This window comes from Girardinichthys multiradiatus, chromosome 7, assembly GCF_021462225.1.
Source record: "Girardinichthys multiradiatus isolate DD_20200921_A chromosome 7, DD_fGirMul_XY1, whole genome shotgun sequence".
NCBI classification, from domain to species: Eukaryota; Metazoa; Chordata; class Actinopteri; order Cyprinodontiformes; family Goodeidae; genus Girardinichthys; species Girardinichthys multiradiatus.
The window spans coordinates 18,981,370-19,006,129 of record NC_061800.1 but is presented as its reverse complement, the minus strand read 5'-3'; the positions used below and the strand labels follow the sequence as shown (position 1 = coordinate 19,006,129).

At 38.8% G+C, this 24,760-nt stretch overlaps 3 protein-coding genes and 1 long non-coding RNA gene across 5 annotated transcripts in view; 1 reads left to right on the top strand and 3 right to left on the bottom strand.

Moving 5' to 3' along the window:
* tfg (trafficking from ER to golgi regulator) overlaps window positions 1–1,579 on the bottom strand; it is a 12,711-nt gene extending 11,132 nt beyond the window's left edge. The window contains exon 1 of one of the 2 annotated variants that reach the window (XM_047370612.1): window positions 1,435–1,579. The gene's annotated coding sequence lies outside the window, so the exon portion shown is untranslated. The remainder of the gene's footprint in view (window positions 1–1,434) is intronic. The other variant, XM_047370613.1, reaches the window with a different exon arrangement.
* Window positions 1,496–24,760, top strand: LOC124871354. The gene is made up of 3 exons (XR_007039002.1): window positions 1,496–1,599; window positions 24,573–24,633; window positions 24,726–24,760. It is a non-coding gene; the product is annotated as an uncharacterized LOC124871354 (long non-coding RNA).
* Window positions 2,283–5,652, bottom strand: jagn1a (jagunal homolog 1a). The gene is made up of 3 exons (XM_047370614.1): window positions 5,529–5,652; window positions 3,355–3,455; window positions 2,283–3,270 (listed from the first exon to the last, which is right to left on the bottom strand). Exons 1-3 carry the CDS (start codon window positions 5,610–5,612, stop codon window positions 2,808–2,810), a joined length of 648 nt encoding a protein of 215 aa, XP_047226570.1. The 5' UTR covers window positions 5,613–5,652; the 3' UTR covers window positions 2,283–2,807.
* On the bottom strand, window positions 7,145–23,177 carry col8a1a (collagen, type VIII, alpha 1a). The gene is made up of 3 exons (XM_047370611.1): window positions 23,084–23,177; window positions 11,349–11,649; window positions 7,145–10,309 (listed from the first exon to the last, which is right to left on the bottom strand). The coding sequence occupies exons 2-3, from the start codon at window positions 11,638–11,640 to the stop codon at window positions 8,388–8,390; spliced, it is 2,214 nt and encodes a 737-aa protein (XP_047226567.1). The 5' UTR covers window positions 11,641–11,649; window positions 23,084–23,177; the 3' UTR covers window positions 7,145–8,387.

The following is a 24,760-nucleotide window of genomic DNA, read 5'->3' as shown; positions in this document are numbered from 1 at the left end:
TTAAGCAGTTCTTCGCTTTTTCTTACTTTGGCCGTTTAAATTTACTTTGTTAAGTTTAAAGTACACTCCGATTTACTGAAAGCTCTACCACAATAATAATTATGTCAGAGAAATTCAGTAAACTGAAGAGTCTAAGGGTCAAACATCAGCCTGTGAAGTGGAAAAGATTATATTATGCTGACTTTGATCAAAACTCTCAATCTTGTTGATAAGAACAGCCTTTCACCTTAATTTTATAATCAACCATAATGATTTACTATAGTCATTAGAATTAATTTTATGTTTTAAAGAAACCTCTCTTATTCAAATGCCTATTTTATTTAATGGCACACAACGTTCTCATTATAGAATCCAATTAGGACAGTTGTACTGGTAAATATAACCACTGAATGAAGTATCCTCATCTAATAATGTCCAAGTTGCATTTTCAGAGTAGCATTTGTTTTTTGTGAGGCTCTGACTGTACGCAGCCTCACAGATTTGTATGCAGATTATTGAACTGAGGATTTTTTTTAAACACTTTTCAGGGAGACTTTTCTCAGTGTCACATTAAATTCTACAAAATGTGATAAACGTTAAGTCCATCTTGCCCATCCCTAGTCAACATCAGCTGTGATCTAACATGTCAGTTATCTCTGCATATTCAGTGTCTGTGGGTTTAGGCCGAACACAGCCCTACTGTGGATTTATTTGCAGGAATCCTACTGCTCTGGCAGTCCTGGCCAGATGAGTAATTAGCTAGATGCTAAGGATTGTGTTGTAGCTAACGTTTAGCACACAAGCACATCAAATGGCGACACTGAGAAACAGATTTTTTCCGCAGTTTTTCCGAGTTCATGGCCCCCCCCCCCAAAAAAAAAAAACAGGAATTTGACGGTTATATTGATGGTAAACGGCAGCTTTGCGTTTACTGGTCGCAACAAAGTCACCCAGTTTAGCACATTAACAACAAATTACTGACTCAACTTTGACAATCCAGGCCCGTTCGGTACTTGACTTGTCAATGTTTACAAAATAAACCACGCCAACTGAACAAAATTAAACAATCACATTAGAAAATCTATACATAATAGCATCGACTGTAATACACGCCTTACTTTATTTTCAGTTTAAACCAAAAGGAGGTGAGAAGGGACTTTTCAGTGGTTCTACATTTAACAAAAATATACAGCCGGGTAAGACAGCTTGTTTTTAAATCCTACAATATATTAACGTGATCTATGTCTAAATTTGATAAAGAATAGCACACACGGGTCATTTAGAACTGACATTTTGCTGAATCAGTCTCTGGGTGAACCAACGCATCATTAGCTACATGGTTAACAAATGAAACATTAGCCAGCTACCGCTAGCTACATAGCCTAGCAGCTAACAGACAGTGATGACACCGCTATGTGATCACAGCTAAACATCCATTCCAGTGCGATATTTTACCTGAATCAGGCGACTTAACCACGCTGTGTTTCACAGGTTTCTCCCAACCGTGAAATTCTAATTTGTTAGCTGGCCTAGCTAAGGACCAGGAAGTGTCATCCAGACTGTCGACGTCAACCAGTACGTGGCATTCTCAACGCGCAGCCGCAGACCGTCTGGAACAAAGTGCGTTGGTACCACTCCCCTCTTAATTGCAGGGATGAACAGGGTCAAATCGTCACTATGTTGAATATCACGAAACCCTTTGTCATAGTATACATTCCACTACATTGTACATAGATGTATCCAAGATCACTATTAGTAACAATAAGTAGAATATTGCTCTGTGGAATTCCACCAATATTTTCACAGATGGTCGTTAATACCTAGAAGCCCTCATTTGAACTGCATGTTTAAGCAAACGTTACTGAAAAGCTTACAGTCTCAGAGATGAACTAAAACAATCCTTGGACAAAATTTTAAATCTTTTCAAGCATCAGTCAAAATTAAATATCACAGAACAATAACTACTGCTTTTAAACTGGTAAATGACAGAATAGTTGTGACACATCTGACCACACCATTGTGGGACATCACACTGGATTGTCTGCAAATGCTGTAAGTTGGTTTTCAAATCACTTGTGAGCTCGTCCACTATGCTGTGTCCTTTTTATTATTTTCCCCAGCATCTAAAGGAGTTCCCCAGAGCTCCATTTTAGGATCCCTGCTCTTTACTCTCTAGTCTTTGTCATAATTTATCAAATGCCAAATTTATTTACCACCATATTTACCATGATAAAATGTACTACAGTTGCACTGTACTGTTTATTTTGGACACTTTAATACTATAGCTTACATAAAACACAATGTAAACAGGAAAAAACTGTTTAATTTTGTTTCTACAAGTTACAACGAGGCAGTGTCATGAAAAAGCATTGAACAACAGAGCAGAGGTTTCACTGAGAATTATTGTATGAGACATGATAATAATTTGCTGGTAACATAATCAGATGAGACAATTTAAATCACCAATTATGAATAAACACGGTGAGAGTTTAGAAGCCAAATGTAGGCAGATATAGTTTGTGTCTTTATTGTAGTGTAAGTATGACTACCTCAAAATGAAATCATTGTAACCTGAGTTGCCTCTCATTCTTTTTAGAGAAAAGCAGGCGAAAAGCTTAATATTGATAAAGGCGCAACGTTTTCATTGGTTACTGCTGGCACAAGATGCAAGCTAACCTGATGCTTTTAATAAATATTGCTGTTCTAGGATCCTAAAGATGCTTTGTCGTGTGACATTACTGACCAAATAAATAGACCCGAATGAAACTTATAATTTATAAATCAAACAAAAAAAAATACATTTTCCAGTAGCAATTGCTTTTACATGATCACTTCTTCTTCTTTTCCTGAGTGGCATCAAACCATGAATCTAAAAGTTTTTTCATGTAATATATCTGCCATGCATGCACTTGAACAGCAACCACCATTATGAGGTACATAACAGTCACAGCAGAGCAGCCAAAAATGAAGCGGTAAGCTTTTCCATGGCGATAGAGCTGCTGAGCTACAGGAAACATCTCCATGCCACCATAAATGAGAGGCGCCACAGAGAAGAGCCCTGCACTGATCAGGGATATGACCAGGTAGCTGATGTTGTTCATTGGGAGTGACAGGCTGCTACAGAGGAGCGGGATGAGACTGAGCAGGTAGGGGTACTCCCACTGGTATGGTATGGACACTGTGTCATGTGACACCAGGTTGAGATGGCTCACAGTCACTTGTGCAGCCACTAGCAACCAGATCAGAAGGTGGACCCAGTTCAGCTTCCGTACCTCTGACTTCAGGGAAGCACTGTAACATAGAAAGTCAACATTCAGACTGCTGTTTGGATATGAAAAAAAAAAGGTAAATATTTGCGATATACAATTTACTTGCCTCATCTGATAATGTGAGACCACCTTCTCTCTGTGTTTGAAGTCAGTTCCATTTGTACTGGCTGTTCTGGGGCCAAGACGGGATGTCATGTTCGGACAATCCTGCACCACAAAAAATACAAAACTTTACACATTATGTGACACAACAATTTCATTTATTGTTTAGACAGAAAAATTGAAGGCAAACTTTTTTAACAAATAAAAAACTGAAAAGTGGGACGTCCAATATTATTCGGCTCCCACCCTTTGCTGCAATTACAGCTGCAAGTCACTTGGGGTATGTCTCCATCAGTTTTGCACATCGAGAGACTGAAATTCTTGCCCATTCTTCCTTGCAAAACAGCTGGAGCTCAGTGAGGTTGGATGGAGAGCGTTCATGAACAGTAGTCTTCAGCTCTTTCCACAGATTCTCGATTGGATTCAGGTCTGGACTTTGACTTGGCCATTCCAACACCTGGATACGTTTATTTGTGAACCATTCCATTGTAGATTTGGCTTTATGTTTTGGATCATTGTCTTGTTGGAAGATAAATCTCCATCCCAGTCTCAGGTCTCTTGCAGACTCCAACAGGTTTTCTTCCAGAATTCTTCCAGAATTTTGACCATCTTCCCTGTCCCTGCTGATGAAAAGCAGGCCCAAACCATGATGCTGCCACCACCATGTTTGACAGTGGGGATGGTGTGTTCAGGGTGATGAGCTGTGTTGCTTTTACTCCAAACATAACGTTTTGTATTGTGGCCAAACAGTTCAATTTTGGTTTCATCTGACCAGAGCACCTTCTTCCACATGTTTGGTGTGTCTCCCAGGTGGCTTGTGGCAAACTTTAAACAAGACTTTTTATGGATATCTTTGAGAAATGGCTTTCTTCTTGCCACTCTTCCATAAAGGCCAGATTTGTGCAGTGTACGACTGATTGTTGTCCTATGGACAGACTCTCCCACCTCAGCTGTAGATCTCTGCAGTTCATCCAGAGTGATCATGGGCCTCTTGGCTGCATCTCTGATCAGTCTTCTCCTTGTTCGAGATGAAAGTTTAGAGGGACGGCCCGGTCTTGGTAGATTTGCATTGATCTGATACTCCTTCCATTTCAATATGACTGCTTGCACAGTGCTCCTTGGGATGTTTAAAGCTTGGGAAATCTTTTTGTATCCAAATCCGGCTTTAAACTTCTCCACCACAGTATCTCAGACCTGCCTGGTGTGTTCCTTGGTCTTCATGATGCTCTCTGCGCTTTGAACAGAACCCTGAGACTATCACAGAGCAGGTGCATTTATACAGAGACTTGATGACACACAGGTGGATTCTATTTATCATCATCAGTCATTTGGGACAACATTGGATCATTCAGAGATCCTCACTGAACTTCTGGAGTGAGTTTGTTGCACTGAAAGTAAAGAGGCCGAATAATATTGCACACCCCACTTTTCAGTTTTTTATTTGTTAAAAAAGTTTGACACATCCAATAAATTTCATTCCACTTCACGATTGTGTCCCACTTGTTGTTGATTCTTCACAAGAAATTAGAATTTTATATCTTTATATTTGAAGCCTGAAATGTGGCAAGAGGTTGACCAGTTCAAGGGGGCCGAATACTTTCGCAAGGCACTGTAGATGGACTCTAATATTAACTTCTGAAAGCACTTGGTGGCACCGAATTTTATTTAGCTGATTTGCATTATCTAGGAAAGGGGGCTGACTACTAATGAATGCCATAACCTTTCAAACTTTCATTTTAAAAAAATAATGCATTTTTATTTCCAGGTTGCAATGATTCAAAGCTTTCTGCTAGTCTATCACATAATTCACTTTTAATATATCACTTTTGTTGCTTTAAAATGAATACAAACAGCTATGAAAAGCATTTGACATGTTTAGCAGTCCTGTAATCATGTGATGGATATAAGGTTAGGTAATAACACTACATCTGCCGCAGTACACTCTAGTGTGGCTAACATGTATACAATAAACTGCTGTTTAGATATGAAACCGAAAACTTAAGGCCGATAATACGGGAGAACATTGAAAGCAGGTTAGCGCATTAGCTGCTGGCTATTTCCTGTATTTGCTTCTAACATTTGCGCATCAAATCCTGGACAAACCTCGTCTTAGCATCATGAACGACGCTTAACGACTAAGTCAAGTTATAATTTATTAAATGCTGCGTATTAACTTACCTCCCTGGACAAGCTCGGCGGTTGAACGTGTTGGTACAATACCATAAAAGAAGTGATGGAAAAACTGGAGATAGCAGTGCGCATGCGCACAGTCGGATCGCAGCATCAGCATCTCCACTCTGACCCCACCCAGAACATCTGTTCTGATGAACGGCTATAATAAAACATGCAGTTACACTGGTTTCAATACGATAAATAATACGTGCAAGATTAACTGGATTGGCCATTGCATTTTGCATTGTATCCCCAATTCATATAGATTCTGTTCTGTTCAATTAAAAATACTTTATCTCCATAATCCCAAAGGGAAATTAGATACGTAAATAAAGTAAATAAACAGAGTGTCCTCTAATAATTGAGTTTTGATCTCCAATTATTGTATTTTACAGATTTCGGTCTGCTTTTCACATTTCCACGAGCAAACTGAATATAGAGACATACTTTTTCTCCAAAAATATATTTTATATGAGACAATAAAGTTGTTTGCTCTAAAAATAAATCACGATTCCTCTACAGAGGATTTAAACAATTTTGACAGTCAGTCAGTCAGTTAAGACAAGAAAGTAATCTTCTTGACCAGTTTAAAATTTCTTATCAAATTTCCTGTTATCACTAAATAATATGCCATTGTTTGATGCTATCTCCTCCTGTGTTTTTATGAAAGCTATATCCACTGATGCTCTGCTATTTTCACTTCAGTTGATCCTGCTGACACCCATGTTGGGAAATTGTTTCTCCTCTTTTGGAAACACTAAAAGAACATCTATAATCTGTTTCATTGCAACTGTGTCGCTGGCCCCTATGTGGAAAAAAACTTCCCCAGGATTGTCAGACACAGTGTTGCTTTTTTTAATAAATATTAACACATTTTTCAAATATGAGCTGAGAACTATTAAAAGGGATATATAAACGAGTTCAACAATATTTGTCAGAAAACTAAGAATAATTTTTTTCAGAGATTTCCCCAATCACAAACTGTGTTTTGAACCATCGTTAATTATGGTGGAAAAGGCCACTGTAACTTTTCCTTTAATGCCTGTTTCAATCTAAAGTGGTCATATTGCCAAGAAAACATTGAAAATACCCTTTTTCTGTGTTGTATTAAACAAAATAAAGGTTTCACTAATCTCCAATTGTTTCTTACAGGATCTCTGTTCAGTTTAAAATTATGAATTTGAGATCTAATTAGTTTAGAACTGTACAATTTTGGGCTAGAGATAGCCAAATGTGCTAAATTAGCCCTATAATTTACTGCAGATTCAGAGAACAACTTCAGTCTCATCTACCACGTGTACAACAACGTTTTTCTTACAAGGCACACATCACAGGGGTGCGCCCTTTCCCATTGACTGGACTGGACAATAATATATATAACACTCGTTAAGGGTGCTATTAACAACAAACATTTTGTGAGTGTGTTATTGTACCGCCCCCTATGCTGTGCCACCCTGGACGGAAAGCCATATTGCCCACAAATATGGCGATTTGGCTAAATAAGCGATCTTACACTTAGATGTTCCCAATGCATGTTAATCCTTCACAGTAAAATACCATTAAACAACTTCAAAAATACTTTACATTACACTTGCAACTTACTAGGAAGATGGTCTCTGACATTTTTTAAGTAAACAACCTTTATTTAGAAAAACAAACGGTCATAACAAGCTTTAAACATTAACACAGTAAAGTTTTCATTACAGGGACGACTTCATCATGGTTACTCTTCATTAAACCCTTCATACTTCAATTTTGCATCACAATCGATTAAATGGTAAATAAATTATGAATGATATGCTTCTAATATGAAATCATGTCCTGCAAAACAGTTTTGAAATGGTGAATTTTAAATTACAGCTGTTATATAAAAATAATTACAAAGGAACATTCACTGCTTTAATGTAGTGTAACAAAATAAACTAGTCCAACTAAAGTCATTAGGGACAAAACCACTACTTCTTACCGGTGAAGTGGTAATCTATGAAAATCTAAATGAATACCATTCCTCACTAAAGAATGCTAGCAAACAAGGACATCATACCTGTATGGTGCTTGTGATGATATTTAATGTCAGTATTTTCATTGTGTTGAAATGGTCTAATGTAGTCTGTTGAGTGGCTTTATAGTTCAGAGCAATAATGTGTCTAGAGTCTAATGGGTTTTTTCACAGCAGCAGATTCACAAAATTATCAGCAAACACTTCAAAGTAAAAATAACATATTTTCTGTTTTGCCTCCTATAAAAACTGTAGTCAATATTCTTTGCAAAGTTGTCATGTTTGTCATTCAGCATTCAGATAATTTCCCAGAATGTAGACATTTGCAACTTGCACAACAATAAATGTGTTAACTCAAAAAACAAAATTCATACAAATGGTCGTTTTATGTTTTTACAATAATATCCCGAGAGACATATGGTACAAATGCAAAAACAAATAATTTCTTCCTGTCAAAAGGCATTTATGTTGTCATCTTTGCTGGTGTTTTCACATTACCTGCTGCATGGGTTAGCTGCCAATTGTGACACTGTGCAGGGACTGAATTTGACACTGTTGTAACACTGTAATCAACAGAGAGCTGTTCATCTTACCATCTTGTAAATACACTCCATAAGCTCTCTATATTACTTTTTGGCATATTACAAACTGCTTTGTTTTGTGACAAGTTTTTTAAAAAGAAAATACAATTCTAACTATTTTCAGGTGCTTTCTGAAAAACAACAACAAGTCTTAGGTCTCCCATTTGAAATGGCTTTTAGGTTATACAGTACAATTCTTGTGCTTTAGTCTAAGATAATTTATAATACCAGCATCAATTATACAAAATAAGCTTCCTCCTTTTCTTCTCCCTGAAGTATGAGGTTTTACATTGGATAGAGCAAATACCCAGAGAAGGAGGACTGAACATACTGTCCAGCGTAAAGTCCGGAGGCCTGATCTGATGGCATCTGAATGTACACAGTGTCCCCGGGTTGAAGAGGTAGTACTGCACTTCCTGATGCTTGGTCTAAGAAACCATTTTTGTATTCATCATATGTATACATAACAGGCTCGTGGTTTCTCATCAATGCCACCCACACATTCTCTCCCTTGCAATGAATGTGGTAGGCAAAGTAATAAATGCCCGGGATGTCACAGGTGAAAATTCCTGTCTGGGGATTGTAGTTTTGGCGGCCATTGTACAAGAGCTTATCAAAAATAACTGGACTACCCACAGGTGGAAAGGGAGTAGATGCTACAGCGGTAAATGCTGGCATTTCAAGCCCACTGGAACCCATTACTTCAGCCCCACCATATTTGATCTTTTTATCATAACTTCCAGCTTTAACACCATCTAGTCCTGGGCCCATTTCAGAAAGTACTCCAGCCATTTCTGGAGAAAAAACAGGTTCACCAGGTGGTCCAGGTGGACCAGGTTGGCCAGGCTGTCCTGGGGGTCCAGATGGTCCCTCTCTTCCTTGTGGTCCCACAGGACCAGGCAGGCCTGGACTCCCAACGTCTGCAGTGCCTGGTGGACCAGGAAGACCATTTTCGCCTTTAGCTCCTGTAGGACCCGGAGGCCCAATTGGTCCAGCTGTGCCATCTATTCCAGGGATTCCTTGAGGTCCTTGAATACCCCTTTCCCCAGTTAATCCAGCCTGTCCTCTTAAACCAGGAGTTCCAGGGGGGCCAGGCATACCAGGTAGACCTTTATGCCCATCAGCACCTTTAGGACCACTTGGTCCAGGTGGACCTCTTGGACCTGGTTCCCCAAGTTCCCCAGGTAGACCATTCTTACCAGGTAGTCCTGGAGGACCAAGGTCACCCTTAGCTCCATCAAGCCCTTTAGGTCCTCCATCTCCACAATCTCCTTTAGGACCGGGTGCACCTATACTTCCAGGTCGTCCAATCAGTCCTGGAGGGCCTGGTGGACCATTTGGTCCAGGGGGTCCAAGCATCCCGGGCACTCCACCATGACCCTTTTCTCCTTTGGCTCCTGGAGGTCCAGGTGGTCCACCCAATCCTTTATCACCTTTTGGTCCTAAGAGTCCTTGCTTACCAAATCCTGGAAGTCCTGGTTTTCCTGGCAAACCTGGTGGTCCTGGAAGGCCTTTCTCACCTGTTCTTCCTGGCTGTCCAGGCAGACCATTTTGACCTGACTTTCCTTGACCAGGTAGACCAGGTGGGCCAGGTTGTCCTTGTTCTCCAGCAGGCCCAGGGGGACCTGATTCTCCAGGATGTCCTTTATGCCCTGGGGGTCCTTGTGGACCTGGTAAACCATCCAACCCTGGTTTTCCAAAACCTGGCAGGCCTCTAGGGCCAGCAGGTCCAGGAGGCCCAGGAAGTCCTTTATGACCAGGCTGTCCTGGCAGGCCCATCCCTTTGTCTCCTTTTGGCCCCAGTAATCCTGGCAGTCCTGGCAGACCCTTGTGACCTGGCTCTCCTTTGGCACCTGGTTGACCTGGTAATCCCTGTATCCCTGGTTTACCTATTCCAGGAAGCCCAGACGGGCCTGGGGGTCCCTGAGGACCTGGTTGACCAGTGGGACCTTCTTCACCTCTTGGTCCCATTTTTCCTTGATGCCCAGGCTCGCCATTTACACCTGGTTTCCCTGGCAGTCCAGGCAACCCTAGTTTCGCTATTCCAGGTAATCCTGGTGGACCCGGAGTTCCAGTGTGGCCCTGAGGACCAGGTAGTCCATTTCCCGGTGGTCCAGGAGGTCCTGGAGGTCCTTCTGGTCCAGGTGGTCCAACTGGGCCTTGTTCTCCCTGGGCAACTCCTGCCACGGCACTAGGAATTGTTAGACCTGTGAGTAATTATATAGATGTTAAATACAGAAAGTATATATTGACAAAAATACAGTGAAGTACTTAGTTTTGAAATTATCATGAAAGAGCATATTCCTGTACAAACCGTGATCCAATCTGACCTCCAATAATATTATGATGAAGCAGTTAAGCCTTCTTATGTGACCAAAACATCTATGACCAATCAGGCAATAAACAGTTAAAACATGAGGCTGTCCAGAGATGTCTGGTTCTGGAACATCAGCAAAATAATCACTGTACTCAGTGGACTGTGGTAAATATTCTCTCCAGATTGAAATAGGTATCTGAAGAGTAAAGCCCTTGAAGTACTTTACAAGAACAGAGATATTTGTATTTGAAGTGGCAATAATAAAAACAAAGATCTTTCAAGCATGGGCATTTTATACTTAACAATAAATCAAGTGCAAAACTACTGGAAGTTTTTATATATTCCTCCTATAGCAGCATACCATACAAGCAAAACGTTCTGTCCCATACATGTTTCAAGAGCAAGTTGCACAAACTCCAAAATCAGGACTGCAAGAACAGAAATGGCATCATTCTGCATTTTCCACCCTGAGAGTGAGAACAAATTTCTCTGTTCTTGTGTCGCTTGGTTGGGCCTTTTTGAAAACATATGACTCATCTGACTCAGTGTAAAGTTCTTTGAGTTTTCATTAGTTTATTTGGGGACCAGAGCTGTCTTGTTGAAGGGGGCCACTCCTGTAGGGGACTTTTTATGAGGAGTTGTGGGACAGTTTTGCTAAATATTTAGGGATGTAATGAATGTGAAATTAACATCCACCCAAAAATTAGCAATATTCCTTGATTAACCTCTCAGTGGCTGCATCAGTAAGATGACCAGGGTAAGGGTAGCCAGGTGCAAATGATACTTCAAAAAACTTTATTTATTATCTGCACAATAAAATGTGAAAATAACAGAACAATTCTATAGTTTTCACATTTCTACAGATGTTGCCATATGTCCATGTATATGCACATGAGTGATGTGTTACTGTGTTCAATAGGATTTCTAACCTTTGCCTTTGCCGCCATTGTAGTTTCCGCCTTTGCGTGGATTTTCTTTGCCCTTGAGAATGGGGATCTGGGGGAGCTCCTTCCCGTAGTGTGGATACTGCATGTAGGGCATTTCTTTGCCAAGGTATTGTTGCTGAGGAAAACCTCCCTTGCCCATGTTCATGTGTTGAATGTGCTGCATTGGCTGGTATGGCTGGGGGTGTTGCTTGTGTCCGTAGTATGCCCCACTAGTCAAATTTGTGAAGACTACAAGCAGGAGAACAGTGATGAGGGGGCCAAGAAGGGGAGGCATGACCTAAGCCTGTGCAGAGAGTAAATATGTAACAACACTGGATAGGAGACAGCTGTTTTATCTCTTGCAGACAAACAATACATTTCTTATTATTTACCTTTGAACATTTACACAGGAAACAAGAACCACACTCTGTCTCTCTCTTGTGGAAATTCTAGCAACTACACCCCTATCTTTCCAATGGGACAGTCCGAATTTTTAAATTAAAATTTTTGTTTATAAACAGGTAATTTCAAAGAATTAATAACGTTCTTGGCATCTTAATTTATTATACATCCAGAATAGTTGGTCCTGGAGGTTGCAGCCAACTGATACTGTGAGAGAGGCCAAGAACAAATCGGACTTGTCTATTGTCTACAAATAACTTCAATCTCCAAAACATCAAGTTTGTTGTCTTTTTAAAATTGCCTTTATCCATGGTATAGATAGGGAATGGGCAGGGAGAGAGATCGGGGAAGACATGCAGCTTAGGTCGCAGGGCTGGGAATCAAACCCTGGATGGTTTCGTCGAGGACTCCTAGTCTCTCTATACTCCACCTATACACCACGCACCGCTTCATGTAAATGTTATTTAATGCACCTTTAAACTGTCATCACATTTGCATTTGGCAGTTATTTACATTGGGGCTGATGATTATTTACACAGGAAAAAATCAGTGCTGCATATGCACTGAGAATGTTACATGTACAGCGTTTCTGCTCCGAGTAGCTATCGGATATAAATGTAAGGTTGTGCATAAATCATCAAAGTAGCTTTCGATATGCTACTTTTGCTTTTTTTTCACTTCACACAGGAACATCCTGGGTTGCACACTGCCTTCATTTCCTATGCAAAAAAGATAGATTAGTTGATCCTAGACACTAAAGCTAATGGCGAGTGCAACAGGAGCCAAGACCAAAGGCCCTCTTGGACAAGCCATTAGCTTGAACCTCCAGGAAAACCTATAATGGTTTTATACTAGATAAAGACACGAGAAGTGTGATCCATTCCAGGTAACATATTATCTGTTAATAACCTTTTCCCAGAACCTCACCTGAAAAATCCTGAACTATGCTTTCATTGTTTTCACTCAATTTTAGGGTTTAATTCTTGCAAATATTTATGTAGCAAAAAAACTAAATAATAATAACCTCAAAAATGATGGAAAATTACATCAAACATTATCTTCCAACTACTTAAAAAACAAAACAAATTTGTTTAGCCAAATTAAAATAGAAAGGTCAAAGGAAATACCAAAAAAGGAATTACACATTATATATGACAGGTAATATAAAAGAAATTGTAAAATGAACATTTAAAACATAAAGAAAGAAAGAAGAAAGCTTTTCAGATCAGATAAGTTGAGATTCTGAGTTAGTTATTTCATTTCCAGGGATATTTGCTTTGCTTTCCAAGGTGTACCTGAGAGACAGTTGACTGGTCCATTGCAGTGCAGACAGGTGTTGGTTCAGTACAATTCAATTCAATTAAGAAATACTTTATTCATCCCAAAGGGAACTTAAATGTTGTTGTAGCTCACGTTATGCAGGTTTCTTCAAAGAGCCATTGTAGATGTTGATGGCTGTGGGCAGGAAGGATCTCCTGTAGCGGTCCGTCTTACAGCAGATCTAAAGAAGCCTCTGACTGAAGACACTCTGTTGTTGTACTGATGAAGAGGATGCTCAGGGTTCTCCATAATGTTCCTCATGAAGAATCCGTCTTTCCACAATGATCTCTAGAGGTTCTAGAGGAGTCCCCAGAACAGAGCCAGCCTTCTTTATTAGCTTGTTGAGCTTGTTCAAGTCCCTGGCTCTAATGCTGCTACCCCAGCAGATGATGGTAGAAGAGATCACACTCTCCACAACAGACTTATAGAAGATATGCAGCATCTTGCTGCAAAAACTGAAGGACTAAAGCTTCCTCAAGAAGTACAGTCTGCTCTGTCCCTTCTTGTAGATGGCTTCAGAGTTGCATCTCCACTCCAGTCTGTTGTCCAGGTGAACACCGAGGTATTTATACTCCCCCACCACCTCCACTTCTTCTCCCATGATGGAAATAGTGTCTGATATATTCCTGTTTCTCTTAAAATCTACAATCATCTTGTTGGTTTTATTAAAAACAAAGGTTGGGTGCTACAGAATGTTCTATTTCATAATATTTGGTTCTCTTTTTTATGTTGTGCCATTTCAGAACAGAAGTCTACTTAGGGAATTTGCATTAAAGCAAACAGGTCAAATTCAAATCCTGTTTCATACCTTGCAGCTAATGCATGCATTTAATTAAATTTAATTTAATACAGTTAATTCCAATACAGCCATCGTGATAATGGCGACCACCACTTCCAGCCATGAGGCAAAAAGTCCCAGTTCTAGTTGAAAGACATATTTTTGGCTAAATTTATTATTGCTGTGCTCGTCTTGGTATGCCTGGCCTTTAAGGCATCAAGAGTAGGATCTCTCCTTCAAAGGCTATCTGTCATTGAAACAGACAGTTACACAGCTATGTCAAAATCACCAGAAGCTTGAGAAAAACTCAAGGTAGGAAGCTATCTCCAAGTCTGCTAATGGAGAGGATTAGCTCAGAATTTAAATCAGGAAAAATCTACAAATTATTTGGCATTACTGAAAAAACGTATTCAGAAATTTACTTTTATTTGCGTTTTGAGACAATTGAGCAATACATATCCATTGGAATTAGTAGATCCCCCATTTGTGCTTCTTGCTTCTTTACTCACTAAGTGCACAGTTGGTTGGTGGAAAAGTAGATGAATGTAAGATCTAAAACAATGAGGACTCTGTAGCTGGGGCATAATCAATGTATTCTTGTTAACTAAGCCTTTTAGATGTATCCCATAAAGACTGTGTATGTGTCTCTGTGTCCGTGATAATATTTAAAGTGTTAAAAGTACTCTTAAGCTCCAAAATCAGTTGGCCCGTAAAACAGTTTCTGTTCATAGTCACATACTGTGGGTAAAATAAGTATTGAACACATGAGTGTTTTTGCAAATACACTTTATTTCCAAAAGTATTTTCTCACCTGTCCAAATAATTGAAATCAGGGATTCCAATCACTTCCATGGCCACACGTGTTTAAAATCAAGCACCTAGGCATTCAGGTTGTTTCTACAAACATTAGTGAAATAATTGGTCGCTCTCAGGAGCTCAGGGATTCCACCAGTGCACAAGGCAAGGTACATAAAGACATGGATGAGAGTGTTTGATGTGGATGTGCCTGACTGGCCTGCGCAGAGACCTGATCTCAATCTAATAGGATACCTTTGGGATGAATTAGAGTGAAGACTGAGGATGAATTAGAGTGAAGACTGAGAGCCAGGCCTTCTTGTCCAACATTAGTCGATGACCTGACAAATGTGCTTCTGGAAGAATGATCACAAATTCCCATGAACACGCCTAATCCTTGTGGACAGCCTTCCCAGAAGAGTTGAAGCTGTTATAGCTGCAAAGGGTGGATCAACGTCTGATTGATCCCTATTGACTAAGAATAAGATGTCACTTAAGTTTATATGCGAGTCAAAGCAGGTAAGCACATACTTTTGACAAAATATTGTATATTTCTAATATTTCTGCTGACATGAAATCCACACCAGATATCAGTAACAATCCAAATAAATGACACATGCAAAGAAATCAAAGCAAATTAGTCCACAAATGAAGTTATATGTAAAAAACAACTACAATGACACAGGGAATAAGTAGTGGCTTTCAATACATTGTGGAAAAAGCTTCCTTGATGATTTCAATACATCACCTGTATGGAGAAACAGGTGACATGCATTGCTTTGTTGTAATTTTAATAAATATTTCCACTTAAACTGTTGTCAAACATTGAAGGTTCTGGGCATCCTTCTATGCACTTTGATTTTAATTTCTTTCCACAGATTTTCAATTGGATATAAGTCATCAGACTGACAGGCCCATTCTATGAGTTTTACTTTCTTTTTCTGAAAACCAATTAAGAGTTTCCTTGGCTTTGTGTTTGGGATTGTTGGTATTTTTGAAAATTCACACTCATTTCATGCTCTGATTGTTATCAAGAATGTCCTGGTACATTTTTCCAGCGATCTGCCTGTTAGTCTGTCAGTACCATCTGCAGTGAAACAGCCCACACCATAATGTTTCCACCTGCACCTCACTTTTGTTTTTGGGATAATGTGCAGAATGATTCTTTCTCTTAACATGGTGTGCAATGACATCCAAAGAGTTCAGTGTTGTCCTCATCTGATTAGAGTAAATTATCCAAATATTTCACTGGACTATCCAAATCTTATAAAGCAAACTGTAGACAAGCCTCAATGTGTTTTGCATTCAGTGGTGGAGTCTTGTGCAGTGAATGTGCAAAGAGGCCATTTCTGATGCTCTCTATGAGTGCACATTGGCTCTTGGACAACTCTTGATTATTCTGTTGAATTTTGTTTGAAACAGCAGTTAATAATTTGCATATAGCAGCAAGAACGTTTAATACTTATTTTGCCTGCTGTATAGTAGCAGAGTGAAAGAAAAAGCTTCTGTACCTGCTGGGTTTTCCTCCAACACATTGTTCTGTGTGAGTGTTGCTTTCCCTGTGGTTCATCTACTCTCAGACCCTAACATAAGCACTGACTTGCATTCCAAGTGTTTTAAAGTTGTTTTTAAAGAAAACACTCTGAGGAGAAAGTTTATTATGCAGGCTGAATATATGATCAACTGTTTGTTTCATCCATCTGGGTCAGTACAGATGGCAACTGCATAAAAATGTGGTAGAGCCACGAGGAATCTAGATTATGTAAGTTAGTTTGATTATTTTTAGTCTTTTAAAGCCCTATTGTTGTGCTTTCAAATATCGGTCTCCAAAGTGAAAAAGTATTTTTATTTTTTTGTGGAAAGTTTCTGTCAGTATTTCTATCTTCAACTTATTTGGTTTGACTTTTACCAGACCATCATCACACTTTGATTCTTTTCTTTATCAACCATTCTGTTGAACATTTGCTGTTGTGTTTGGGACTTTAAAATTTTCCTCCAATATTTGTTCTAGAGAGAAGAAGATTACTCTTGGCAACCCTTTCAAAAAGTATTGTTCAGTCTGTTGTTCAATCTTTTTCTAATGGTATGTTTCAAGAACCTTGGCATTTTTAATCTGCTGAACATCCAAACAACATAGAGTCTAAGACGGGGCTGGAGCAACATAAAGATATGTCCTTGGTCCTACATACCTGCATCAAATGACCTTTATAACCCTTCACAGATTGATGGGTGGCAACGATTGCTTGCCTTGTTATTGTGCTACACACCTATGTGCTCCAGACCACCAAAATAATAAACATCTACATTTATTGCTAGTTATTATTTAACCAAGCTCATTTAGTTAGCAGCATTTGGAGAAATTAATATTATTCACCCTCTCCACTGTTTTTCCTATTTACAAATCGGGGATATTATTGTCCTGACAAGGTGTTTATGTGATTTTAAGTTGGGTTTTGTAAACAACATTCAGCAAACAATGAGGCCATCTTGAGTGTGAGATTTTCTGGTCTCAACGTTAATGCTGCACAAATAGATTCTTTAAATACACTAAAACAGTTAAAAATGAGAAGCAGAGATTTAAGGTTCAGCAAAAGACTATTTTTGTTTCCAATCTATGTGGGTCGCATGAAGCCGTCCACTAACTGGGTGCACGAAAAGGAACTAGGAAGTTATGTTGAAACAAGAAAAAAAGAAAAAATTAGAAAAGAGTGTTACACTAAGATTACACTACACTAAGATTTGGTGAACTATTTAGATGTATAATATTTTAAATATGATGCTCCATTTTAAAATGCAGTGCAATCAATCTAATAGTTACAAGGGTATTTCAGCAGGATCAAAAAGACAGATATTTCCATCTAAAAGCAATCCAACGAGCATGCCTGAGAAAAATCCTGTCTGAAATGTTTCTCTCTTATCATTATATAACATTACAGGGACAGGTATATGTTTTCAGGGTTAGTACATAAATGTCCTGACGTGATTACCTGCAGTTAAAATGATTTTAAGGCTTGATCCCACATCACTCACCTCTCGCTATGACACACTAAAAATATAAATTTAAATGATGTGTTTTACTTATGCATATGTGTTTCCACCTAGATTGGTTTAAAGGCATCGGTTATTTAGACATTTCACAAAAACAAAACCGGTTTGTTCATCAGCTGTGCAGAGTGAGAGTATCCAGGGTCTCCTTTGGCTGCAAGCTGTGCTGTAATTCTGAGATGATATCACCTATGTTAGTCTATAAACGCTACAATGTCCAGAATCTCATTAAAAGTGTCCACATATTTCAATATTCTGGGCGGAGGGGTAAAAAATAGAATATTATCAAAACTCCAGGATATTAACATGAACTTCCTCTGTTCTTATGGTGTGCGACTACATGTTGAAACAAACTCTGTTTCAGAAAAAAATTTGATATGTGAAAACCTTTTTACATTTAAATAAAATGGGATTTTCTTTCAGAACAGATACTAAACAAGTTTATAGTGGTATTATAATGGAATCACAGACACTGTTGAAGAAAGAGAGCAGAAAGGTACCTTGGTCCTGGAAACCCACCTGTGTTTGGTGTCCTGAATTTCGATTAATCGTGTACACACACGCAAGCATGCAAAAGCACCCACTTACACCCACAGAGTGTCAGATCTCAGCTGATGAATGTGACAGCCATTTACACAAAACATGGCAATGTGCAACATTCTTCCTGAAAAACACTTTCCTCAGATCAGAACAAGATGGAAATATGAAGCTGAGCTTCTATGAGTCTCCACGAGCTCTGTTCCACTGTGTGACTGACTTCTCTCTCTGTCTGTGTTTCCTGTGTATCTGCTTGCACAGAGCTGTGACTGTTTGGCAGCATAAAACTTTATTTCTACTTTGTCTGTGTGCTTGTCCACCATTGCCTCTTTTTGTCTTTGGAACAGTGGATCAGTCACCAACAGCCACTCAGAGATTGCAAAGGAGCTAAGAGGACAGCATCGTTTGTTTCATTTGCAAACAGATGAGGGACATGTCTCAGAAAGGTGATGAGATGTGAGCACAGAGAGGTTTTTTAATGGGGGTACTGAGCAGGGGTGAAAGTAGATTTAAATTCTTGCCGGTACTTAGGGGCGGAGCTAGAGGTCCAAACTGAAACTAATTGAAACATATCAATATTTTATAAGGCAGAAATTAGAATCACTTGAGACAATGTAGAATATTTCAATTGTTAAAGAACTGCCATGTATGAAGCAATGATAAACCATTTTCTGATGCATAACTTTTCATCTTCAGTTTCCGTCTTTTCTTTTGAACAAAGAAGTTATTGTTCTCTGCATTGTGATCAAGTTTTGATTTCATTTAAATAAAAATTTGACAGTTCGGTTGTTTTCGCAGTTTTTATTTAAAAGTCTGTAGATGGTAAGTGATTTATTTTTCGTCGTGTCCTAATGCAAGCGGCGTTTTTTTTATGTCTGTGCACCACCAGTTTAAAATCTCCCAGTCCATTAAACCGAACGCACCGATCTCCTTGGCAACTGCTCTTTTTTAAGGTAAGTGCGCATGCGCTCTCGTGTAGCGTATGTGAAATCTCTGGCCATAAGCGGCATTTTCGAGCTGTACTGTGTTGTTGTAATTCAGCAAAATAACATGAACCACAACTAGTTTCTCTCCCTTTGCTTTTAACTGGGGTATTTAGCAGCACGCAGACAGACATTAAACGTAGCGGTGCTCGTTTTAAAGGCTGGCCGTTCACAAAAGCCTCGAGCTCAGAAGGGAGAGAAGCAAAGCAAGAGCATTGAGGCTCCATCATAGCAGAACAGTTCAGAAACTATTTGGAATGAGGAGGAAAAAGCTATATTTATAAACAGATTACGTCGTGTTTTAGACTGCCTATTGGTAGCGGATCTGATCTTCTTTGTGTGCTCGTGAATTTTTGCTGCTGTAACTGGTTCTGGATGACGGCTTCATAGCAGACAGCCGTTCTTCCCTCTTCCCAGTACTGAGTACCAGTGCAGATTCTTTTAGTGGTACGCAGTACCGGACCATACCGGTGTTCTGTCCAAACAGCATACAAATCAGATTGGCATACCTTGCATTAATGCACATGCGCATTAGCGCATGATTCCCCTTGTTACTTCGAGCCGTCAATTCAACATACGGACGAGAAAAACGGTAAGCACATGATGTTTATGATTATTTTTTAATATAATTGTAGGGCTTCGTTGTATGAATTTATAGATATAGCTGTCGGTTTGTGGTACGCGTATGTCGATCTGATGATGTATGCTGACTGGACAGAACACTGGCTCACTTTCACCCCTGCTACTGAGTCAGTGCTGTGTGTTTGTGTGTGTAAAACAGAAGAATTAGCATGTATAATCTCAGACTTATACTTGACTTAAGGTGAAGATAGTTAGTGGTCAAAATCCACTTTAGGAGACAGTTCAGGTTATTTGTGGTCTTGAATTATTCTGCTAAAAGGTTACAAACAGTTGAATAACAGTAAATAAATCTCCTGGTATGTTCATTAAGTATAAATCCAGATAAGATGGTCGTGGTGGCTGAGGCTAAGAGTTTGTATAAGAGAGGCCAAGATGGAAGTGGACTTTTAACATTTTTAAACAACTTCAATATAAAATATGTCATAGCAGTTTGCATAAACTGTTAGAATGCTTTGATCCCTAAGACTGATGTGACATTTGCATTGAGCAGCTATTTACACAGAAACTAAAGAATATTTTCACAGGAAACAGGAGGGGGGGCTGTGTCATTGATCTTCGTGTGTAAAACATATACTGACATTTGACATTTCCAGTCAAATCTGAACTCCAGCCTCAAAAACATCACAGAGATTTATGCTAACTCTATTTTATGAACATTGAAACCATTGTCTACTTTACATTGGATGGTTATTAACAAAAACAAATGGAAAGAGGAGGTGGGGTACTACCAATGATCTTCCTGTGTGAAACAGATACTGATAATGGAACATGTAAAGCATTTCCAGTCAGTGTAAGTATTTGATATAAATGTAAAATGCTGCAAAAACCTAAAATAAAGCAGTTTCATTGAATGCTCTTTGCATTGATTTTTACCCTGTGTTGCTTTTTTTCTCAGACAGTCACTCTGAACGGAAAACCTTTACATTTTCTGCTCTCAATACATGTTTTACATAGGAAGCTCATTGGTGTTGCACCACCTCAAACCTCCATTTCTTATGCAAACAGCCATTGCCTTTTATCTAAAAAGCAGCTCAATGCAAACATGATGGCAATGTTATGGTTAGAATAGTATCTGCATAGTGTTTCTGGTCAGAGTAAGTACCTAAATGAAATCTAAGGCAGTGTAATAATGAATAATATGGCATTCTCATAAATTGTTATAATATTTTTGCATTTCACCACATTTTACCACTTTACTTTTATGTCAGACAGTTATTCTGACCATAAACACTTTAAATGTACTAATAAACCAGTGCAAAGACTTCGAGATTGGCATTTTAAGTAGGCAGAAGTCCGCTTTTGTCCTGGTAAGATGTCCATTCATCCAAACCACCCTAACTTCCTCTCTGCACCAACAATCATTTGTCAGGTTTTTGGTTTTGCAAAAACTCTAAAAACACTTGCACATATTCTCATGTGGCCTTCGGTTGTGGTTTCTCAGTGGAAGGAAAAAACATTTGCAGCCCCTCACCGCCCTGAATGCGTTTTTTTTTCCAACAAAGCACCTAGTAAAATTACCATCTCCCTAAGTCACGTCGCAAACTTTCTCAGTCAAACAGACGCTGTGCACGTACTATTGGAACACAGCTCCTCCACACACGCTGCCACAGCTGTGCAGCTAAATGAGGTAAGTGTTTACCTTCCTTTCTCCCCCCATTCTTTCCCTGCCATCAGTCTTGGTCGTCATGGCATTCTGTAGGCCCTTTTGTGCTGTGTATTCCTGGTTGTTACTGAATAATGCAAACATGGGGGTTGCAATGTTGTATTAGCACACAGTCCATTTAAAAGGTTATGTATTGCTGAAGAGAAGCTGCAAAAAATGTGAGGTCTTATTGTCTGCTGGACGATTCACACACTCAGATCAATACACACACCAGTCCTTGATACAATGATGCAAAGCATAGCAAGATTAGTAAAGAAAGAAAAGAACACAAGACCATGAATGTGAAATTACCAGAATGGATGAATTTAGTCATTTTAGAGGATAGTCCAAAACTTTTTTTTTTTCTTTTTACACTTTCTTACATAAAAAAAAAGTTGAAAAAAAAGTTTATCACAGCAAAAGTTACTACCTGAAATATTTTTAGGAATAAAATAGTAAGGGCAAATGTTTTAGATAAAATTTAGTCATGCAATATTCTACCAAAATAAAATCAATACAGCTGAAAAGTTCTTTAGTTATTAACCAATATTTATTCATTGTATATTTGTACGTACCAGGGTGTCATACTATAGCGGGACGCCTACAGTTTGTGGCCAGTGACAAAAATATTTCGTGTACCATTTAAGTTATTCTGTGGTGGAAATTTAATGCATAAAACCAGCTAAAAGGTGTCATCTCTGAACCAAGTTGAAGACCCATGCTCTGTTAGGACACTTTACCAATCAAAATACCTGATGTGTGTTTTAATAATCACAAAAACACCGGAAGAACATATTTTAACAGCCCTTATGCCTCAGTTGATGCATTCCTTCTTAATTCAGAAGCCTTCAATAGAAATTTAACCACATTATTAAGGATTCATGTAGCTGTGACTGGAAAGAAACTAAGATATGCCAGAGAAAAAGCACATTACACCGCATATGAGATGGAAGAGATAGAGCTCCTGCAGGCTTGAGGTGCTGTTTACTCTGCAGTCTCCTCTCACCAAACTGCTGCTCTCGCCCCCATCGCATTTATCTGTCAGTTTGGTGGGACTGAAAGGATATTTGCCTTTAAACACAGTCTGTCTCTTTCTGACACGCACAGACGGATGCATTTAGCGCTCTGTGTCATACTTGCACTGCATACAGCAGCTTAAAAGACTCCAGTGTTAAGAGATGTTCTGCATAGGTCTCCGCATGATGACGTGTAGACATGATGCTGCACAGCTAAAGGTCAAATTTCTAAAGCCTGTCAAACCTTATTGTTATGAAAAATAAGAATTAGGTATAAACACTAAAAGGTCATAAAGCTAAATGTGGCAATTTAGAATGGATCATTCCACTTTAAATGAACGAAGTAAATGCAGCAGTAATAAAGTTTTACCCTCACTGTTTTTCACAATTCCACATAGTATACATTTAAATGAGAAAAAAAGTTCAAGTTTAAACTCGAATCATTAATATAGAGCAGAAGTGAAGTCATAATTGAACTGAAAGGGAAAGTAATTAAAGCCAACATTCATATAGTCCAGTAAAATTTGCCTGTAAATCAAAACAAACAAGACAAGAGCTGAATAAGGTGAGGAGCTTACCTTTTGAGGGGCCTGTTTATGAGGGAATAATCACTGCAAACACACCAACAGAGAAAACAGCAGACAGAGAAAACCCCTCCTGGCAGATGTGCCAATAAGAGATTCTCACCTTGAGGACAGAGCTTTTATCTGCTGCAGGGTGGAGTCACCGGGGTGGGTGGGAGAGAAGGAGGAAGGAAAGGAGAAGAGATAGATTTGACTCCAGTCAATACATCTCCAAAAATAAGTTGTACCATAATTTATGGTGTGAAAACATGTTCATATCCGCCTGATAAGCATCCACAACGGACAACAATAACAAATATTTTCTTGTTAACTATGTGATAAATTGATCACTGATTGCAGTGGAAAAACATCTAGAAAAACAGAAAACATGAAAAAAAACACAAGCAAATAGCATTTGAAGAATTGCACTGCAAGGAAATTATATAATCTGAAAACTTTGATTACCTGCAAGGTGCTTTTCTGTTTATCATTTCTACTTTTTTTCCTCCAAAAAACATTTTCTTATGGTTTTTGCTCTAATGTGCACTATTATTATCTAGTAATTTATAAATACTTTAATAATTTTCTGTATTTCTATGTGGGTATCTAGAATTTAAATGAAACATTATGATCATACCTGTAATTAATTATTTATAACAGTAAAGGATTATTGGGACAAACTAACCATTAACATTTTTATTATTTTTCAATATGACGTCAAAAAGCACTGAAAGCAGCTGCAGACATTTAATTTTTTGTTTTGCTTCTTTAACTTTTTATTCCATAATAGGGAGACTTGCTAAAACAGGAATTAATTAAAGAAAAGAGATAAATTAAGGAGGTTTTGACTGAACCGTTGGTAAAGAATGAGATTTATAAAACATTTTAATCATGTTTATCTAAAAATAAGAATCAGTTAATGGGAACATTAACTGATTCATTCTTGCTTTTAGACCTGCTCTTGTGTGGAAACATCATTCAGCATCATCCCTGGTGGTCAGTTTTAACGTGGAAAATTCAGTCTCGGCCTCAGACTGAAAATATACTTCTTCTCTGAGGGTCTTTGTCATCCTGTGACGACAGAGTCTTTCCAGGGCAGGTTTTAACACCTGGGTACAAAAACTTCCTTTTGACATCCCACTAACTCTGTTGCGTCAGACCGACTAAATATATGCAGTCTGTATGTACATAAAGTGTGACTTATGTTCTGCTTTATGTAAACTCTCTTTTTAATGGCCTTTTGAGAGATAGCCTCTATGTGACAATTGTAATGGGTAATTAAATGTATCTGTGTCTCAGTGTGTGTTTTAAATGCACAGTGGATACAAGAAGCTCCAAACTCACGTTGTGGTGTAAAAGGGTGGCAGGCTAGTTGCATCACCATAGACCAACCACCAGCTTAGTCAGTGAAACTGGTTTAGGTCTGATCTGGAAGCTAATGGATGCTAATGCAATAGATGGTTTCATTGGTAACAAGCATTTTTCTTCTTCTCTTTTGGTTTAGGCAAAAACATTTGTCTGGAAATAAATGGTTTGGTTGTACATCCTCCGACAACTTGGATCAGGTACATATTTAAAATCAACTTTCTGTGAGTCGCTCTTTTTGCAGCCTTTACTATGAAGTGCAAATACAACGGTGCAGTTCTTATTTCCACAGAGCCTAACGTGTGGTCCTGCCTGCACGGATACAAA

What these genes read in the sequence shown, in the direction of transcription:
- jagn1a (XM_047370614.1), bottom strand. Translation starts at nt 5,612, where the DNA reads ATGCGCACTGCTATCTCCAGTTTTTCCATCACTTCTTTTATGGTATTG. An exon ending in CGCCGAGCTTGTCCAGGGAG is followed by an intron (nt 3,456 to 5,528) that starts GTAAGTTAATAC and finishes TTTGTGGTGCAG; the next exon opens with GATTGTCCGAACATGACATC. An exon ending in GTCTCACATTATCAGATGAG is followed by an intron (nt 3,271 to 3,354) that starts GCAAGTAAATTG and finishes TCTATGTTACAG; the next exon opens with TGCTTCCCTGAAGTCAGAGG.
- col8a1a (XM_047370611.1), bottom strand. Translation starts at nt 11,640, where the DNA reads ATGCCTCCCCTTCTTGGCCCCCTCATCACTGTTCTCCTGCTTGTAGTC. An exon ending in CAATGGCGGCAAAGGCAAAG is followed by an intron (nt 10,310 to 11,348) that starts GTTAGAAATCCT and finishes AATTACTCACAG; the next exon opens with GTCTAACAATTCCTAGTGCC.